We start from the raw sequence: 20029 nt of genomic DNA on the forward strand, positions 1-20029 counted from the left end.
TTTGTGTCTGTACCCTCTATTTTTTTTTTTTTTTTTTTTTTTTTTTTTTTTTTTTTTAAACCCCTGTGTTCCCACAGTGCCATGGGGAAGGAGATGAGAGATGTCAGAGTAAGTTATGTGGCTGGTGTACGAAAATATTTGTGAAGTCATGGGGAATGCTGAAGGTATCAGTCACCAGAACGGGGAATACATGCATATGCCTGTGTGAAGTGAGCTCAGCGGTCAGGAATCCATACTGTAGGAAAGCTGACACGAAGTTGACACAGGATGGTTGGGGCTGCAGAACCGGAGGCAGCCTTAAGGGTGCCCCACGGGGGTCAAGGATGGCTCAGGGAGTGAGGGAGAGCTTTTGGGAGGCTTTTTCCAAATGCACTCGTCCCGGAGGGCCTAAGGTAAAAGGTAGTTATTCAGGGAGAGGGGGGGCATGGCAATTACAAGCAAATATGCCACAGGACCCAAGAGCATCATCTCTTAATATCTATCTCCATGGGGCCTCAGGCATGGGGGAGTCCCCTTTTGATCTCTACTGCACACAAGCTTTCTTGAAGGGGAGTGCCTCCAGGATTTCCTGCCTCACGAAGGGCTTTCCCGTTACGCTGGTGCAGAGAGGCATCCAGCCTCGATTTTTGTCAAACCGGCTCCTTTGGCAGCATATCGCCCCTCCGCCCCCCTCCCAAAAAAAGGCTAGCAGGAGGATAGGTTCTTGCTTGCCTCCTACCAACCTGAAGGCTCCTGAAGCTCCTGTTTGCTGACAGCACCCTTCGAAAGGGCTTAACATCACTTGTCTGCAAATGCTGGTTGTGAGGGTAGGCCTCCCACTGATTTCCTCCAAGTGCTCGCTGGTTGCGACTGCCTTTTATCATCATTAGCTTGCAGACGCTGGAATGTCCGCGCCAGTTACTATAATTTGGTTTTGAAGGATGAAATTACACAGCAGAGTGAACTGTTTTCCACCAGTCTTCTAGCTGTGGGAGGCCAAATTCTACCACACTGACATGGAAACTGTGTTTTTCCCGACATCCTCATCTTGTTTTAGATCTCCACCTCACTTAGGGAATTTCCCCTTCTTCTGAAACAGGTTCACCCTCCCTCCACTCTGTGATGCCCAGGCCTTGTCATGTAAGTGAGGGATCTTCTGCGTTACCATGGGGCAGGTGTTTGTTCCCAGGCGGAGTTGTGTTGGAAGAGCAATTGCCTGTTCCTTTTGCAAAGAAAGGATGTGAGCAGCGTCTGCACCAACAACTCTTCCATCAGGATTGTATATGTCCCAATGATGTCTTTATTGTGTGCAAGAACTGAGAGAGGCTCACAGTCCTTTATTGCTTGTCCCCTCCCCGTGATGCGAGACTCATCTCTGGACTTTCCTCATGGTCATGTTTCTTAGTGAAGTACCAAGAACTGGCTCATCTCTCTAGGAAGTGTGTAGCAGGTTTAGGCAGTAGGTAGCCTGGTCTTCAAAATTCAGTGGAGGGGAGACCCTACCTGGGGCAGAGCTTTTGTGGCAAGCACAAGCCCAGAGGAGTGGCCTCAATATATCATGCCAGAGATGGCAAGTTGTCAGATTAAGACCTTTGGTGATTTTGTTGGTTTTTTTTTTTGCTTTTTTAATTTGGTCTAGAATCTGCAGGAGCAGCTATAGCAACACTGTAGAAATTCTGCAGTCAATGGAAAGAATAAGCATGTGTTAAACCTGAAGAAAGCTTAACGGCAAGCAGAGCTGGGGTGGGAGTGTGGGGGAAAGGAGAGCATCCAGAATGCTGGTTTGAAGTGATGTTTCCACTGTCATGTGGGAAGGATGTGACAGAGGAAAACTGTGACATGGTTATTGCATCAGATACCCCAAAGTGGAAAAAATGATGCATTTTTTTAAAAAAACACCACCATCGTAAGGCCCTACTCCTACTGATGTCTATGACCTGATCTCCCTGAAGTTTTATGTCGTCATAACAAGCTCTTGAATTCAGTTGCGAGAGACCAGTGTTTTCTGCTCTGCCTTACTTGGCGCAGGTGAGGCCCCCAGTCAGCAGAACTTGGCCACTGTCAGCACAAGGAGCAATACAGGTAGACTGTCACCCTGGGTGGCACTCTCTCATAAGGCTGAGGTTTAAAAGAAGGTTTTCTCTGTGTGTTCCAGTGCAGTGAGATCCGAGACACCTCGGGGAGATTTTCCTTGATGAAGACAGGACAAGGCTGGGAGGAGAGACCAAGAGAGCTGGGGTTGTTTGGCTTTGAGAAAAGAAGGCTCAGGGAGGATCTTACCAAGGTATGCAAATACCCAATGGGGTTAGGGAGCAAAGGAGATTCGGTTAGACTCTTCCCAGTAGTACCAAGCGACGGGATGAGAGGCAATGGTCCTAATTTGCAATAAGAGGACACGAAAAGAACTTTTTCCCTGTGGAGGTGGTCAAATGCCAGCATAGGTTGTCCAGAGAGGTTTGTGGAGCCACCATACTCAGAGGCATTCAAAACCTGACTGGACACAGCTCCAAGCAATCTGCTCTTACTGACCCTGCTTGGGCAGGGGGGTGGACTAGACACTCTCCAGAGTTGCCTGCCAACCTCAACTTCTCTGTGTTTCTGCTTTTGATTTCATATAGTCCAGAAGGAGTATACTGCGACCATATTTCTTTCCCCTTTGCAGTGCTATCTCATTTGAACTCCAGAATTCCTCTGTACTAAACATCAGCTTTTTTGATGCTGGCTATGCGAGGTCAAGCAGATAAGGACTAAGCTGGGAGGAGGATATCATGGCAGACAAGAATGTAAACTGTTCAGCCTGCCACAGTGTGAGTCTCAGATTTCCCTTTTTATTTTGCATTCTCCATTCCACAGACTAGCATTGGGGAAGAGAGGGAGACAGGCCTTACATGGCCGTAATCTAGACCCTGCATCCCACAAATGACTGTACAACTCTGCAAGTTCACAAGCAGTGCCAGGAACTGTTGCCTGCTTGCCTCTCGCAGGCTCTCTAACCGTTTTTTCCTCTGTCAGGCAGAAGCTGTTTTTCAAGTTCTCTGGAAATGTAAATACGGCTCTTCAGCCAGTGATCCTAGGTGAGCTCATGGGTCAGGCACAATCCATCAGCTGAGCACAGACGCTCCCCCTGACCCCCCACCCCCTTTCTGTCACCCTAAATGGGCTCCCAGAGTTGGGGAAATTCATCAGTGGCTCCCAGTGATGACACATGCTCATGCTGGTGATTACTGATGTGAGCAGTCACAGCAGATGATGATGCTGATTTTGGGGAAAGAGAAGAAGAAATAGGTTAGTGGTTTCCCTTTAGGTAGCTCGAGTTATTCAAGCACTGGACGCTCAAATTTGCCTAATTCCTATTTCAGTTGCTTCCATCATATTACTACTCTGAAATGCACTTAACTTAGTTTTGAAACTGTTTATCTCATGTTAATGAGGATAGAGCAGCAGACGCCAGCCTGTGGGCTTAAAAGAAGTTACATGCCAGAGGCCCACGAATGTCTCCAGTAATCTAGGGGGAAAGGTAAGCTCATGATCCCTCCACATCCAAGACTGTCCTATGGTCTAGCCAGGCACAGCTCTGCTCTGACCCTTCAAAGCCAGGGCTTAGGGCAGGGCATCAGCACCAGCAGCGAGCAGCACCAGAGCCTCATGCAGCAGGAGTTGGCTGCTGGAGCCTTCGTTTTAGGCTGGTGCTGACTTACAGGGCTGCAGCCCTCCGCTCCTCCCCGGCTGCTGCAGGTCACAGGGGCGATGGGAGATGTTGGCTGCCTTTTGTAGCCTCCAATTGAACATTGTGTTTATGAGCCACAAGGACTGTGATTAAATCTCCACGCTGAGCAATGTTCTGAGGCCATACTGGTATCTAATTACCTTCTCCACTTCTGGCAGCTGAGGAAACAAAGATCTGCCTGTGACACTGTCTGTGGTGAAAGGGAGGGAATAGGAAAGGAGAGTGACACCTTCAAAACATCAGCTTCAGGTGCTCTCCTTAACCTTGAGTGTGCTCTTCTGCTGGCACCTGCAGCTGGGATGGGTGCTCATCCTGGAGTGATGCTTTTCCTGGTGAAGGTGGGGGTTTGCTGGAGCCACAGTCACTCCTGACCAGGTCTTCCCCAGGCAGCTGTGAGGAGCAAGGTTGTGCTGTGGTGGCACAGAGCAGAGGGAGCTGTACAGTGAAGGTCTTGGCAACCCACAGCTCCCCAAGAGGCATCTTGAATGTAGGAGGTCCTTGATTGCGTCACATGCCTGTCCTAGGGTGCTGGAAGGAAGGGAATCACTCTTAAGTGTATGGTTGGCTGCCTTGGTGGGGTAGATCTGTCCTCCACCCATGGTGACTATCTGGTCCCTGTTTTGTTTTCCTTTTCTCCCTTGGCTCCAGCTCCTGTGCAGCTGCTGCCATTGCTCCCTTCCCCAAAACCAGCGACTGCTCCACAGGCACATTTCTGGTGGCGGGGAGGGAGGAAGACTGTTTCCACCACGGGGCTGTACGAAGGGTTGAATCCTGTGACCGGGTGCCGTGGGGAAGAAAGCCATTACTAATCCCTACAGTGCAGTGGCTCCGCCTGCCCAGCAAGATCAATGGCGCCATCTCGGCCCCATTATGTTGACTCTGAATTAGGGAGGAACGCCAAGGAGCTGGGAGGAGAGGGCTCCTCCCTGTGTGGGGTACTGCTGCCTGCCTGGGGACAGCCAGGTCCTCCTTTTCTCCTCCCTGATTTTGGAGGAGTTGGTGAAGCACTCAGCAGCACTTACACCCGCAGGCTAGCCCAGACCCTAGAGGAGGATGGGCAGAGACCCTGCCGGGGCGCGTGCCAGGCTTGCCAGCCCCAGGAGCACAGTGCAGGCGCGGGTGCCATGCACACTCCCTGCTGAGGCCAACCAGTTCTGCTGGCAGGTAGAGGCAGGGGTGGATCTTGGAGCTATTTCCAAGGAGCAGGCTAGCACTGGGGAAAGCAGGGAGGCTGCGGCTGCCTCCTTGCCTCCCCAGTCATGCAAAGTTGGGGGCCTAGCATTTAGGAAAGGGTCCCATTGAGAACTCGCCTATCCATCCCTGCGCCGCTCACAAAGACGAAGGGAGACGGCTTTTCAGACTATACCATTTAAGGAGTTCCTCAGCTTAGTGAACCTCGGCTGACCTCAGGGTATACTGAGTTTCCAGCTCAGCAGAGCAGCGTTTCAGTTGAAAGCACGCCACCCAAAACTTCCCTCCTTGCATCTGGGGGAAGGGGGGGGGCCTGTGGGAGGGTGGGCAGCAAACAGCAGCGCACAGAAGCCAAGGCCACATCGGGTTAGTGACTCTAAGACGTAGCCAGGTCCCTTCCTAGGAAGGATGTTGCAGACTGACAGGACCAGCTTGAATGCGAAGGAGCTTCAGCAGCTTTTGGCAGGCGCTGGGGCAAGGGGGATGGGAGGGCGCCAGGCTCGTAGCACCACTAGGTGCTGCAAGTTGGGACGCAGGAGCGTCGCCCCAGTGATACAGTGTTTACAAAGGAGAAAAACATTAATAGCACGCACTATGCTCCTCCTGTTGTTTCAACAAGATCAAGGTGTGTACAGGAGAGCGTGTGTGTGTATACATGTGCACACACACGCATTCACTGCGGCTGGCGCGGGATACCACTCGGCGCAGGATTTTTCCAGCCGGGCTGCAGTCAATACTGACAAATACAGTATAAGTCCCGTCTTGCCCACAGCAGCAAGGGAGCTGCAGCAGGCTCGATGCTTTCCTCCCTCTTGTGAAAGACCCGGGGTGTTTTCAGCAGCGCAGGGAGCTCGGGACCCAGCCACCTCGGCTCCCAGGGGTGCATGGGCTTGCTGCTGCACCAAGCGAGTCTGGGGGGTGCGATGCCTGGCCAGGTGCCTTCCTCGCTGCAGGTTCAGCCCTCCGTGCTCTGCCCGCTCGGTGTGCTGCACAAGACATGGGTTCGGTGTAAGAGGGAAAAAAAAAAAAAAAAAAAAAGAAGGGGGGGAAAAAAAATAGTATGTGAGATCATATAATTAAAGATGGTATCAGAATGTCTAATTAGGATGACTGAGAGAACTTGGCTGGGAGACGCAGCCAAGAGCTGAGTTAGTGTGTTTGCCAGTCCAAAGCTCCTTAACAGTAATTAATCCTTAAATGTCCAATTGTTCAGAGTTCAAGGAAACACCTCCTACTACTGTACTTTGTGTTCCTGTTAAGCAAGGAGACACAGCAGGGCGTGTGCCCTTATTCTGTAAGAGCGACACGCCTAGGGGTGTTGTTAGGAACTAGACCGAAGGTTGAGTATAATTATTAACTACCTAAGAGTTCCCAGCATTGCACAATTACCCAGGCTGCCTTGCAGCTGTGTGCTCACCCAGTTTTTTTTTTTGGTTTGGTTTTTTTTTTTTTTTTTCTGAAATAGAAATGCCGAGCTTTAGTGGTGCATCTGTACAAATTACACCAGAGTGTCATCTGCTCCCCTTCCAGTCTCATTCGTGCCACTGAGCTGGGATGCATTAGCGGAGGGGGCCGAGGGGAGCGTATGTACATATGTACGTACTGTATGAAAGCCAGTGCTCCTTGTTGAAACTCAATAGGCTTATTTACATCAGTTGCAAATTTGACCCAGAGATTTTTCCTTTGTTTTGATGCTGTCAGCGACTCTTGCATTAACATAAAAGCCTTGGCTATTTACTCTTGTGGGATTTTTCATTCTGTTTGCATTTTTGAGGTGGGTTATGTTGGGGTTTTTTTTTTTCTTTGTTGATATTAATGGGGGGAAAAACCTGAAGGGAGGAAACATAGGCTTGACATGGTTAGGTGACTTGCACTGCTTGTCCTGCCGTCTTCTGCCGTCGTTGGACCCTCGTCCGGGCAGTCACTGGGACGGTGGGAAGGGGTGCTCAGGTGTGGGGGCAGCCGCCCAGCTGCAGGCAGGTGGAGTTGAGGAGCTGAGCCTTCCCTTTGGTGCCTTCAGGACAGCCCAGCTCAGCAGCAGCATTGCCGATCACTCGCAGATAGGAAGGAGTGATGTGTCATTTCCTCAGATGCAGCATCATCTTTTAAGTCGCGTTTCTGTGTTTTTATCCTCTCCCGTCTTTTTTTTAATTGACCCTTTCTGGCGGGCGTGGCGAGGGCCCGGCTGGGAGCCGGCCGGCCAAAGTCGCTTCTGCAGGGGATCATTAACTCGGGCGTCAGCCAAGGCCGTTTAGTGTTTATAAAACTCAGACAATTAAACACGATCGCAGCCCTGAAATGCTATAATTGGAAACCAGCCTGTGATGATGTCCACCGAGAGGGACTGGCTCCCTGGCACCGAGGTGGGACAGGCGGCCGGGCCGGGGCGGCAGGGCCACACCGTCAGGGCCACGCCATCCCACCATGCCGGCTGGGCCTGGCTGGGGCCACGCTGCGCAAATGCCCAGGGTCTCTGCCCTGCTGGGCCTACAGGCTTCAGACATGGAAACAAAGGCTGGGGAGGGAAATGGAGGAGAAAAGGGACTTGCCCGGGGCCACCTGACAGCCAGGAGCTGGCTTGGGTGTGTGGGCCAGGTCCCCCCCGGCACAGGCTGCGCTGTGCCCCTGCGGGTCCATGGTGGGCACCCACGCCAGCCTGAAGCTGGGTCTGACATTGCTCCTACAGCCATTTATCAGGGCATGGAGACCCTCCCCCTGCCAGGCCGCCATTTTGGGAGGGCAAAGGGACTGGCCTTGTCCCATGGCTGCTGCTTGGAAATGGCTACTAACCACGCCCCAGGCAGGCTTTGGGGTCACAGCAGTGGGGAGCGGGGTGGTTGGGGCTCTTCCCTTTTTTTATATAGTTCTCCTGCGGCCCGGCCTCCACTCTTAGCCAGTTCTGGGTACTGCAGTGCCAAACGCCATTGATGCTTGTTCCCCACCAGTGACTGAATGGCCTCTGGGAGCTGTGCCAGGCAGCTGTTGAACGTGCTCTCCTAGCAGATCTATGTCTTCCATAAATTCTGGTGAGTGGGGAAGATGCTGAGTACTGGCCTGGGATCACCACATCCCGGCTCCAAACTCTGCAACTGAATCACTGTTTCACCATGAGCACATCACTTCACCTTTTTGTGACTCAGAATTTTCATCTATCAATTAGGGATTTATGAGGTTTAATTAAGGTCTGCGAAGCCCTTTGAGATCCTTGCTTGAAAGATGCTGTGCAGGCATAAAGTGGTGTATGCAATGAAGAAAACAAGAGAAATTAAATGCTCCAGACGAGAGAGAAGAGAAGGCAGGTTTCCCACTGCTTGGTCTCCCAATTACATGCTCCTTGTTTGGATGGCAACCTCACTTTAACCTGTGGACAAACGAACTTGTTCACCCCTTCTTGCAGCAGACAGGCGATGACGTGCAGCAGCGTCTTACTCATTAGTTAGCCTTCAGTCATCTTTCCAGAAGTATGAGCACACAGGGAAGGGGGAAGGGAGCGAGGGTGGCTGAGGAGTATGAATTCCAGAGAAAAGGGAAGTATCAGAAAGCAAGCTAGGATGTGCAAGGGCCTTTATCGCTGCTGCTGAGATCTAGGTCTGCATAGTAACAAACAGGAATAGATCTCATCTGTCCCTAGAGATACGTGCCCTGGAGCAGGGAAGAGCTGATGAGTTACAGCAGAGAGGAAGCAAGAGAGTCTTCTTATGCAAGGCATCTATTTCAGTGTCAGAGAGGTGGTAGACTCGACTTGAAGGAGTCTGAGGAAAGTGTTTGAGCCTAACTAGAGTGAAAAGTTGTTTTATCCATGTTTTTGAAGGTTAAGGCCTTGTTTGCAGAAGGCATTGAACACACACTTTGTTTGAAGCTCAGGCTTAAATTTAAGCATGTGCTTAAGGCCTTTGCTGGATGGGGATGTGGCCAATTTGTTTAGCTGCTTAGTGGAAACCAGGTCTAAGGGGAGGGAATCCAACAGCAGCTGTGGGACTAGCCGGACCACAAAGGTCCCCAGGAGCCACAGAAAGCAGTAATGTGCGACCAGCCTTGCCATGCTATTCATAAGTTCAGGTTGACCTGGGGGAGGAATGGGCAAAAAGGAAGCTCCATCTCCAGTCTTCAGTTTCTCCTGTACAAACAACCCTGTGGAAGCTGGCTCCAGTAGGTGTGGTCTGTGTATGCACTCCTGGGTGTGCCACTTTGTTGTGTTAAAAGGACCATTCCTCACCTGAAAGCAAGTTTCCAGGTTGTCACTGACAGTCACATAAAAACTTGTGACCCCTCCCATCCCCCACCTGCATGCCTTCCCTCTTAAGTAAGAAAACCAGAGATGCCTGTTGAGATGAAACCCAAACTAGCCCTGGGTTTGGTGTCTGTCTTTGTTCTGCACTGATCTGGGACCCCTCTGTGCATCTGTCTTCTCAGCCGCTAGGGAAAACAGATGCATGATAGCTGCTGCTGGCTAGAACAGGCCCCTGCGTTTGGGGCGGCCATCCTCACTCTCCTCCTCTCTCCCAGTCCCTCCAGCTTTCCTCAGGGTTTCTTAAGCTTCCTGTTGGGCTGGCTGGTCTGCTCTAAACTCCATCTTTCTGAAAGCATTTTGTGCCCCAAATTTGGCATAAGGTTTAGCATCAGCGAGCACTCTTTTTGCGATAAAGCATTATAATGACCTTTTGTGACATACTCATGACACTCCTTTAACATATCCCAAAATAAACATTTGTTTTTGTTGCAACAGCAGCATACCGTTGACTCATTATATGATCCACTCTAATTCCTCCAGATCCTTTTGTGTAGTACTGCTGCTTAACCAATTATTCCAAGTCGTTCATTTGTGCACTTAATTTCTTCTTCCCAATCATAGTACTTTGCTGTGTTTTTATTGAATTTTATCCAGTTGATTCTGAGCAGCTTTTGCAATTTATTGAGATCACTTGAAATAATAAGTGCAGATTAATTCTTCAGAAAATCGTATGCACAGGCCCATGCCTGCACTTGTAGCTGGTTCCAGAGCCCAGCCTTTCTGTCTTAAAAACAAAGGCCTCTAGCACTTGGTGGCATTCTTGCAATATTCAGCTGAAATGTCAGGATGAAGCCTGGCAAAGCTGTGAATTTTGGAAGGCTCTTTCAATGGAAATATGGAATAAGAGCATCTGTTTAGCTGGCAGGGGCTTTTGGTCCCTGATCATCTAGAGTTGGTTTGAATCACTGATATTTTCTGTATTATTACTGGTCTTCTGAGTGTGCGGTTGCTGAAAACATGCAAGTTTGAAATTGGCTTCTGACTGTAAGGGAGCTACTGTTGTGCTGTTGTACACCTGGACAACCACAGGTCTCATCAAGAATCCCCTGGCCTGGGCATCCCCTCCTATGGACTGGAGCTACAGCTCCACTGCCATTACATTTTTTTCCCCACTCCCAGCCGATGGGTCCGGATACACATTGCTTCAGGAGTGGAAATGTAGGAATTTGGTGTCCTCTGGTGGCAACTGAGAGTCACAGCTGGCAAAAGCCAGCGTGACCCTCCAAATGCAAATGGTCCTTCAGCGCAATTGGCCCTGTGCTCCAGGCAGAGCAGTGATATTCCTTTCCGCCCTGCACTGTAAATATTTCTAGTCCAGACTGGCTTCTATACTTTCTGTATGCTCACCCCTCCTATTTATTTTCTGCCCAGTTAGCCGCTCCCTGTTCTGGAGTGCTGAGGTGTGCGTGACTTTGGGTGTAAGGTTGACTTGATGGTGTTTGCCTGTTGTTCCCCTGTGATTTCTTTGCCTCACAAAAGGAAATTCAGCTTTTCACCCCTTTGCAGTTATCAAAGGCTTTAGCTGCTTGCCCTTGCATGGTCCCTTAGTAAAATAAGTGTGCCTGTGACCAAAGGCCTTTTAACCCACTTTGCTAAGCACTGAATCCATTACCCTTAGGCTTGCCCCAGTGTGGTTCCACTCACCAGGTGAAAGAACTGGTGAGCAAGAAGACACAGAGCACCTGGACTGCCCATATTTGGCCCTTTTAGCCACAAAACAGGTGAGAACAGCTCAAAGCATTGCATGGATGGTGAACGCTATGGTGGGAGGACGTGTTTGCCACAATTCGTGGTGTGTAAAGTATGTAAAGGGAGCACGCTGAGCCATAAGCTCCTGGCTCCAGGTGCTTCTGCTGGATATGGACGAAAACTAATCAACCTCAAGGACCTTGGAGTGTAAAGGTCTGTACGTGTTTGGTGCAACAGCAGCCAGAAGAGTCAAATGGCCTCATCCCTTATGAGGAAAATCATCCTTAGCCCCTCTCCCCATCTCATCCACTATGCTACCACTTTGGTAGTCTTCTCTTTTTTAAGGGCAGCACAAGAATTAATGATGCAAAAGGAATATAGCGCAGCTGGGACTGGCTCATTGAGGTCAAAGGGATATGTTTTCTGACATGTAGAGGCAGGCTGAGAAATTTCTGTGGGGGAGTCAGGTAAACAGAGGGGTTTTGGGGTGTGTGTAGATGGACTAGCAAGTCTGGGACACCATGGCACCTAGATGGGCTGACCCCACGGTGTCTGTGTGTTGTACCTTCATGTGGGAAGAGCTTCAGAGAGCACAGGAGAGTCAGGAGCTTCCCGCATGGTTGCTGCAATTACAGCGCTGACTGAAAACAGAGCCCCTTTGTGGTGTGAATACAAACAGCAAAAAGCTGGCACTGCTTGGGGAGTTTTGGAACTTAATGGAAAAGAATGGGAGAAAGGGAATACTAGTAGTGTATCTATTTTACAGAGAAACACATTGCTTTGAGGCTTGGGCTTCAATTCATGGAGGTATTTATTCAGGTGCCTGATTTCCATGCAAATCTTGGAGAATTAGGTACTTTGGATGCGAGCATCAGTGAACTCGCAAAGAGACGCACAGGAAGAGAACATACCTTCTCTGGTCCCTGCTCTAAAATGCCATCACCATCTATCAGAGGCAGGCAGACTGCTTCTCTTTGCTATCTGCCTTCCTGCCAGCGCTGCTCTCTCAAGGCTGTGGTAGCACTGGTGGACTCTCCCGAGCCTGTGACTGTAAACAAGGGCTCTCCAGAAATGAACACTATCTCCTGATCTGGTAACTGAGGGGCCAGCTGAAGATGAGGCCACAGGATGTATTTAGTCCCCAGTTTTTTGCTGCTTACAGACTCAAACAAATCCTCACACTATGGAAAGTTTGGTAAAGAGTCTCTAGCAGAGGATCTTTAAATCTTGACTTCTGCTGTTCTCTGTGTGTTCAGAACCCTCAGCTGGCTTGCAGCCATCATCAGGCTTCAGCTGGCCTACATGAAGGGCAAGGACTAGCAGGAAGATACCCTCCCTCTTCCTTCCCACAGCCCCAGGGCTCCTGCCCCAGCGGAGCAGGGGGGATTTCAGCCTGTGGCATGATCTGCAGCTTGCCTATATCAAAGCCCTGGTACCACCGCCAGCTTCCCAGCAGTGTTGAGCACACCCTGCAGAGATGGACCTTGTGCTTTTCTTTGGTGCCAGCCTCAGGTCAGTGGCTAAAGGGCTTGTGCCCTTGCCAAGCAATCAAACAATCTGTGTGGGAGGTTGTGCCTCCCTGCAGGCACAAGGAAGAAATGTTGAGTTTCATTCACTTATTAACCTTGTATCTGACGTTTCATTGTAATGTTGCTGCCTTCAGCTACTGCTGGGTGTTAGCAGGAGGCTGCTGCTTCATAGCTCATCCAAAACATGGGCAGAACTTCAGCAGTGACCTTGCTTATTTACTAATTTAGCACTACAGCTCAGGTCTCTGTAGCACCTCTGCTAATCCCAAATATCCAAGTGAAGGGTCTGGTGCCCTAGTCATGTGCTGACCTCAGAAAAATTTACTTTCAAGAACTGTATTTGAGGCTTTGTGTTTGCATTTGTTTTTACAGGTATTTCTTTTTGAAAAGCATTTTAGAAACAATTTAGATCCTCCTCATCTGCAACTCCAGAAGCTTGGCTTTTTTTTTTTTTTTTGAGGAGGGCACCAAGTATTTCAAGGCTTTTTGCCCACTTTCAGGAGTCTTGCCATATGCAGAGTGGTGCTTCCCAACTCCTGCCTGAAACAGCTAAATTAACTTTTGGGTTCTTCTTTTCCCTTGAGTGTTTGCATTCTCTCCAGCAGGTGGTAGCAGCCTCCTTTCAGCTGTGCAGCTCTCCTGCCTGCTGCTGCAGAGCTGCTGCCCTGTGATTCATGTCCCCGGCTGCCCTTGGCCTCACTTCTCCTCACCCTCCCCTGAACTCTCCTGTAGAGGAAGATCTGCTGTTTAGGTCCAGAGCGGTCGCTAAATTTACCAGCAACACCAGGAGGTGATGGCACAACATCATGAGGAACTGTGAAATGTCCTGCTGTTGTATAAGATTTAATCCTAACAGTTTCATAGTCCTATCATGTTCTGGCCATTACAGATGGGGGTCTCATAGATGGATGTTGTTGTTTAACCCCAGCTGGCAACCAAGCCCCACGCAGCCACTTGCTCACCCTTCCTGCCCTGGTGGGATGGGGAGAGGACTGGAAGGGCAAAAGTAAGAAAATTCGTAGGTTGAGATAAGAATAGTTTAATCACTGAAATAAAATAATAATAATAAATTGTTGTGAAAAGGAAAGCAACAAAAAAGGATGCACAAACCCCAGGAAAAACAAGTGATGCAACTGCTCACCACCCACCAACTGATACTGAGCCCATCCCCAAGTAGCATTTACCAACTCCCCCCAGTTTCTACACGGAGCATGACATTATATGGTCTGGGCCCTTTGGCCAGTTGGGGTCAGCTGTGCTGTCTGTGCCCCCTCCCAGCTTCTTGTGCCCCTGGCAGAGCAGGGGAAGCTGAAAAGTCCTTGACCAGTGTAAGCCCTGCTTAGCAACAACTGAAACATCAGTGAGTTATCAATGTTATTCTCATGCTAAATCCAAAGCAAAGCACCATGCCAGCTACTGGGAAGAAAATTAACTCTATGCCAGCCGAAACCAGGACAATGGAACAATTCAGGGATGTGCTTCCTAAATATAAAATTCAAGATCTAAGGCCCTGTCCACACAGTAGGATTAGCTGAAGCACTGACAAGTCACAGACAGGCTGTATCTTCAAAGGAAACGGAGAGTCTGCTTTGTATTTCCATAACAAGTCCTCTGCTATGCCAGTGTAATATGACAGTTTTGTGGATGCAATTACACTATCCTCTGATATATGGCCCCTGCTTATTAGCAGCTGAGCAAGCTACTTCCCTAACTTACTCCATAAAAGGCTGTGTGAAGAGGAGGCTGAGGAGGAGACCTTATTGCCCTCTACAACTACCTGAAAGGAGGCTGTAGCGAGGTGGGGGTCGGCCTCTTCTCCCTGGTAACAGACGGTAGGATGAGGGGGAATAGTTTGAAGTTGCACCAGGGCAGTTTTAGGCTAGACTTTAGGAAAAACTTCTTCACTGAAAGGGTTGTCAGGCTCTGGAATGGGCTGCTCAGGGAGGTGGTTGAGTCCCCATCCCTGGAGGTATTTAAAAGAAGAATAGGTGAGGTGCTTAGGGACATGGTTTAGTGGTGGGATGGCAGGGTTAGGTTAAAGGTTGGACTCGATGATCTTAAAGGTCTTTTCCAACCAAAGTGATTCTATGATTCTATGTTTCTATGTGCTTATGGTGACAAACATCTTGGGTTTAATTATGAGTGGTCAAATGCTATGTTTTTTTGTGTCTGTTTTGGTGTTGGTTTTTTCTCTTTTAATGTGCAGCCACAGATTCATTATTTGTATTTTAAAACACTGGTCCTATAGGTGAAGACCTAGATAGGTTGTCAGAGCTTCTGGTTTGCAATATTCTGTATCAGTAAAAGGAATGCAGGAAAGAGCTCTGTTTAAGTGAGCAGATAAGGAAAAACTTAAAGGCAAGGTAGAAAAGTCCTTTGGCTTTCCCAGCTATAACGCCCATATCAGGTATGAGAGGTGAAGGTCTAGGTATATTATAAGCCACCTAAAAATGTAGCAATGGGCCAAGAAGTTTGGCTAATATGTTTTAGTGCATGTATTTGAGTTTATGTTTGAGTGTTGCTTACTTGAAAGCTGTAACCAGGCTCTGACTTTTGTTTTTGTGGTGTTTTGCGCTGTTGGGCCTAGACATGTGAAACAGGTCCTTTGCTTGAGAATGTGCAAAGGCACAAAACGTCTGCTCTTCACCACCAACTCCCACGTAAAGCTCTTTTGTGCCAGTTGTGTTATGAGTCTTCTCCACCCACGGCAGGTGGCAAGACGACTGACACAATTCAGGCAGGGTTAGCTATGAGGTCCAGCTAGCTCCTTGTCCCACCTGAGCAGCAGCAAGTGCTTTAGGGAAGACACAAGATGTTCTGTGTTGATCATTAGGTAATTAGCTACATGGCTGTAGTTCCCTAAGGTATTCCATCAGCTGAGGGTTGGCTCATGGTCTGGAGCTTTCCATGTCTTTTGTAGCTGCATCTAGCTTTGTCCTTGCAGTAATGCAAAAGCTTTAATTTGTCTCTGACACCTTCTACACCTAAGAGAAAATTCTCTCTTCTCCCTTTTGCAAACTTGTTTGATCTTTGCTGCTGCTTCCTATTTGGTATTCAATCTAGGAGCTATTTTGATGCTTGAGTGGTGGGAAGGAGTGTTTACAGAAGATTTACAAGCCTTGAAGTTAATGCTATTTCCCTTCTGGAGCATGTCACAGTGTCTAAAGGCTAAACTCTTTCTCTTGGAGCTGTGGTTTATGGCAAATGTATGAATTGATGCTATCTGCCTTTCCGTGTTTTGCTTGGTGTACAATGAGGAAGAGACTTTCTAGGATTTTAAACACTTCCAGCTCATTAAGAAGTCTGTTTGTCAGACTTCTTGATAATGAGAGCTTTCTGTTGAGGAGTGAAGCAGCCACAAACCCTTGTATGTAATGACAAAACCCACCAAAGGTAACTCCCATCCACGATGAGACTGTGCAATGCCACTTTGACTGACAGGTGATAACAGTCCTGACCAGCCTCTCCTGGGACCTCTCTCATCCTGCCCACCTGCCTGGGAGCTCCATTTCAGCTCAGCCTGGGCAGGGGAGCTGCTGGATGCTGTGGTGTCCTGTCGGTGAGTAAGCTTCTAATTTTTCATTGCCTTACTGGTCAAAAGAGCCTGGGTGTAAAATCCATGTTTCAGGTTGTGAGACTCTCCAGGTGGAATAAGCTCATCCCTTTCAGACTTGAACATGCTGCTATGTCTGAGGTGAGCAGTCCCTTTTGCTGGTGAGGTCTACGGTATGTTTGTGCTGGGATGAGGTTGGAGACTCAGGGGCTGGAGGAAAGTTTTCCCCTGTCTATGCAGATTCCTCCTTGCGTGTCACTCTGAACAATAGTTGTTCATGTTCAGAATTAATATTACATTCCTGTATTTTGAAAAGTGAAGTGGGCATAAGATCTACCTCCAACATGTTCCTTCAAAGAATGTCAAATTTCAGTCTTGAAAAAACAGAAAGCCGAAATAAACAGCCCTCTGAAGGATGGGTTAGACCGCCTGAGATGGGTGTATCAGCGGCTTATTTAAGCATTTAAAGCTATTTACTTAAGCAGCCTCCTATTATTCATGTAGGAGCTCTATCTGGGTGTAGATGGGCTCGGAAAAGACCAGAGGGCCCTTGGGTGTTTTGTACGAGGACAGCGGTTTGATGCTGACACTGTCATTGAGGCATGATGGAGTCGGATCGTGATCCTCCCCTGCTCTTCTGTGCTGCGTCTGATGTTCTTCACACCTCTCTGGCAGCCAGTTAAGCTTTGGGGTTTGGAGTTTCAGTAAGTCAAATCAGCTTGAGGAAGGAGCTGGTGGTTCTGGAGCTAGTGGAAGAGAGACAGGCACAGTATGAGGCTGGTTGAGGGCAGGAAAGGAGCAGAGGCAGGCAGGGAGATAAGAGGAAGAGCACAGCCTTCCTCTTCAGGTGGATGTGGACTGTTACATAGGGCTCGGTTGCCCCTGTTGCCTTGGGAACAGAGGCTCCTTCCCTGCCTTGTAGAGGCAGAGTAACGCCAAATTAATGTGTTATGTATTGTCTGGAAGAGCTTTGACCCTGCTGGGAAAGGACTCACATGAGCTAGATCCTTATATTTCTGAGAGTCACCCTGAAAAGTGACCAGCTGTCTCTGAACAAGCGAGAGAAGCTGTGCCGCTTCTGTATTCCTTTGACCCTTGGATGGGGCAACTTATAAACTGGGGTTGCTCATGTTTTTGAAATAAGATACCATTGTTGCTTTGCTTTCCAAAGGTAAAGAGGCTAATAAATTTTATGGCTGCTGAGTTATCAACTTGTCAAAATATAAAGGAGGAAAAAGAAGATAATTTCTTTCTTTGCAGCCTTAACGTCTAACAGACAGGGCTCCAGGATTATCAGTTCATAGAGGCATTTATCATGAAGCTATTGTTAGGCCTGTTGTTCCTTTGGTTGCTCTCCTCAGAAGGTAAGTTTTGAAAGGCCCTTTGAAAATTCCAATTAGAGAGTATTTAGGAACCTATATTTTTAGTTGTTGCGAGGTGGGTGTGTAGCAGGAGTCTTAGAAGCAGGATGAAGAAAATCTGTGAGTAAAACTGTGATCTTGCATGTAATTTGGGGTATGTTTGATCATTTTCGATAACGATATATGCATTGGTTTGCACCCTTCTGGGGATGGACTGCATCTTAGGCAGGCACTAAGGCTTTCTGTTGAGAAAAACATCATCAAATAATTAGACTGACAGTGAGATCTGTCCCCAAATGGTGCAGAAATTCAAGCAGGGACAGAGATTTTCTCTGAATTCATATCTATGACAGTCTTCTTTTCAGTGCTAGAAGATTGTGTTAGGCAGCATACTGGCACTCAGGGCATCATTGTTCAGATTTCTGCAAAATTCAGGGTAGGGGGGAGCCGTTGCTCCCTATACTGGGTCTGTGAAGTTCATGTTTTGTGCCAGATGACAGTTCCATAGGGGCTCTAGGATGAAAAATGCTGTATTTGTGTTGTCCTTGTTGGCTCTGTGCTTCAGGTCTCTGCCTGTAAGAAAGTAATGATAAATAGTAATAGTGCTTTTTCTTACTGGTAGGCTGTGAGGATAAGTGTTTTCAGAGGACTATAAGGTGCTCTGATAACTAACTGTTAGGAGGTTTTGGTTCCTAAAATAAATGAAAGAAATGATCACATTTGAGCTTTTTAATTTAGGGGAAAAGATGCATGGTGACTGCAGTTCCTGTGAAAATTTATTCAGGAAAAAATGCTGCTTGATAGCAGCCTGTAAGAATTATTAGCTGAAGCACATTAACTATAAGAGCTAAGGAGGAAGGAGTAGAATCTTTCTCCCAAATTTTGGGAAAATTGTCAGAAAAACACTTTAGTTTTGTTTTTTTTTTTCTTTTGTGATGTTGAGAAAATTAAAAATACAAACTAGGATTATTAAATGGTAGAGTAAGGGGGTAACTGGGAGCAGCAAGAATTAAAAGAATCATTCTATGGAAAGCATAAATGCAAAGCAAGCTAAGAAAACTAAAGAGGTTAAAATTTAATCAGCCAAGACAAGAATGAATCCAAGGGGCAAAAATGAATCATTGTTGAAGGAATAAAAACTAATAAATCCTTTTTCCAGTACATCTGAAACAGGAGTCTAGGGCTGACTGATGTATAGAAGAAAGCCGAAGCCCAACAGAAAAAACTAAATTAAATTCTTTTTTTCTTTGGTGTCCTCTGCGCAAGAGTTTAAAAAAGGCCTTGCACTTGGAGCCTTTCAGCACAGGGGAAAAGCAGGGGAACAGTCAAATCCTTAAACAAATTGATAGCAAATAGTAGAAGAACTGCCAGGATTAGACGATATCCACACAAGGGAGTGAGCCAAGCAGAAATATGAACATGTCCATTGTATTAAGTGTGGTGCAAACTATTTATTGAATCAGTATTGGTGTCAGGAATGGAAGACAGCAAATGTGAAACCAGTTTTTATAATGGGCTGCATTTTAGGAGCATCTAGGGAACTGCAGTGGTAGTAGTACAAAAGCAGTAAGGTTGGCTTCTGCGCTAGGCAAATTGGTGATAGCAGTGTAAAGAACAGAGTGAACTGATTTGGGGTAAATATGATATGACAGGGGAGCTTCCCCGTGGATTTGATGAAGAAAATCCGTGACAATGGGCATGTGCCCCTGGATTGATTATTCAGCTGGGGTGTATTTGGATTTCCATAAATCTTGGGACCAAGAGCTCCTAAGGAAGCTAACTGTCATGGTAAAAGGGCAAGGGCACCTTTGTGAACCCCTGGTTAAAAGCTGGGGACTGAAGATAGGATTGCAAATTTTCAAACTGTGAGAAGAGGGGAGAGTGAACATGCAGAGGCTTATACTGATCTATGTTGAGGTGTGGGCTCTCCATGTATTTGGAGGTGATCTGGATAAGGGGGCACGCTAGTTTGCTGATGCAAAACTATTCAGGATGCTCAGAATGAAAACTTAAAAGTAATATATATGGGGATAACTTACTCGAGCTATGTGTAGGCTGTAGTGAACTCTAAATTAGATACTGCTTGGTCAAAGAACATACCTGTCTGAAGACATCAGCTCAGTGTTAATAACAGTTAGAGACACAAACAATTTCAGGAGTCAGGGCGAGAACAGTATAGAAAACACATTTCTGTGGCTGTGTATAGGTCCATAGCTCACTTGCATCCTGACAGTCATCTAGACTTTTCATCTCAAAAAAGATGTGGAAAAACCTAGGAGGAGAATAAAGGGGAAGAGTGCTCAGACTTATGAAACAACTTCCACATGAGATCAAACAGACTGACCCTTCAGCCTGGAAGAAGGATGGATAGGTATATGGTAAAGACCTAGAGACATATGCAAAATGGTAAATATTGTGGAAACAGGGAAATGACTGCTCTTTACAAGAATAACAAGGAAACAGATCAAGTTATTAACAAATGAGAAAGTACGGGTTTTTTTCAACACATAATTAAATGATGAAGCACCTTTGCCACAGGACTTGGGAGGAAGCCAAAAGTGTGAAAGAGTTAGGAAAACAAATAGGCAAATTCATGGAAGAAAGGTCTCAGGGAGTTCTTCAACATTAAGTAATTGCTTGCTCAGGGAGACCATAGCACCCATAGTTGGGAGGATAGAGTATGGAAGTATAACTGTATTTTCTTTATTC

At 47.5% G+C, this 20029-nt stretch overlaps 1 protein-coding gene across 1 annotated transcript in view; it reads left to right on the forward strand.

Moving 5' to 3' along the window:
* Positions 1-17274: 17274 nt before the first annotated feature.
* PLB1 (phospholipase B1) overlaps positions 17275-20029 on the forward strand; it is an 84544-nt gene continuing 81789 nt past the window's right edge. Inside the window, exon 1 of the mRNA XM_009649310.2 lies at positions 17275-17323. Within this exon, the coding sequence (XP_009647605.2) occupies positions 17275-17323 (49 nt within the window). The remainder of the gene's footprint in view (positions 17324-20029) is intronic.

This window comes from Egretta garzetta, unplaced genomic scaffold, assembly GCF_000687185.1.
Source record: "Egretta garzetta isolate BGI_Z169 unplaced genomic scaffold, ASM68718v1 scaffold561, whole genome shotgun sequence".
Lineage (NCBI taxonomy): Eukaryota > Metazoa > Chordata > Aves > Pelecaniformes > Ardeidae > Egretta > Egretta garzetta.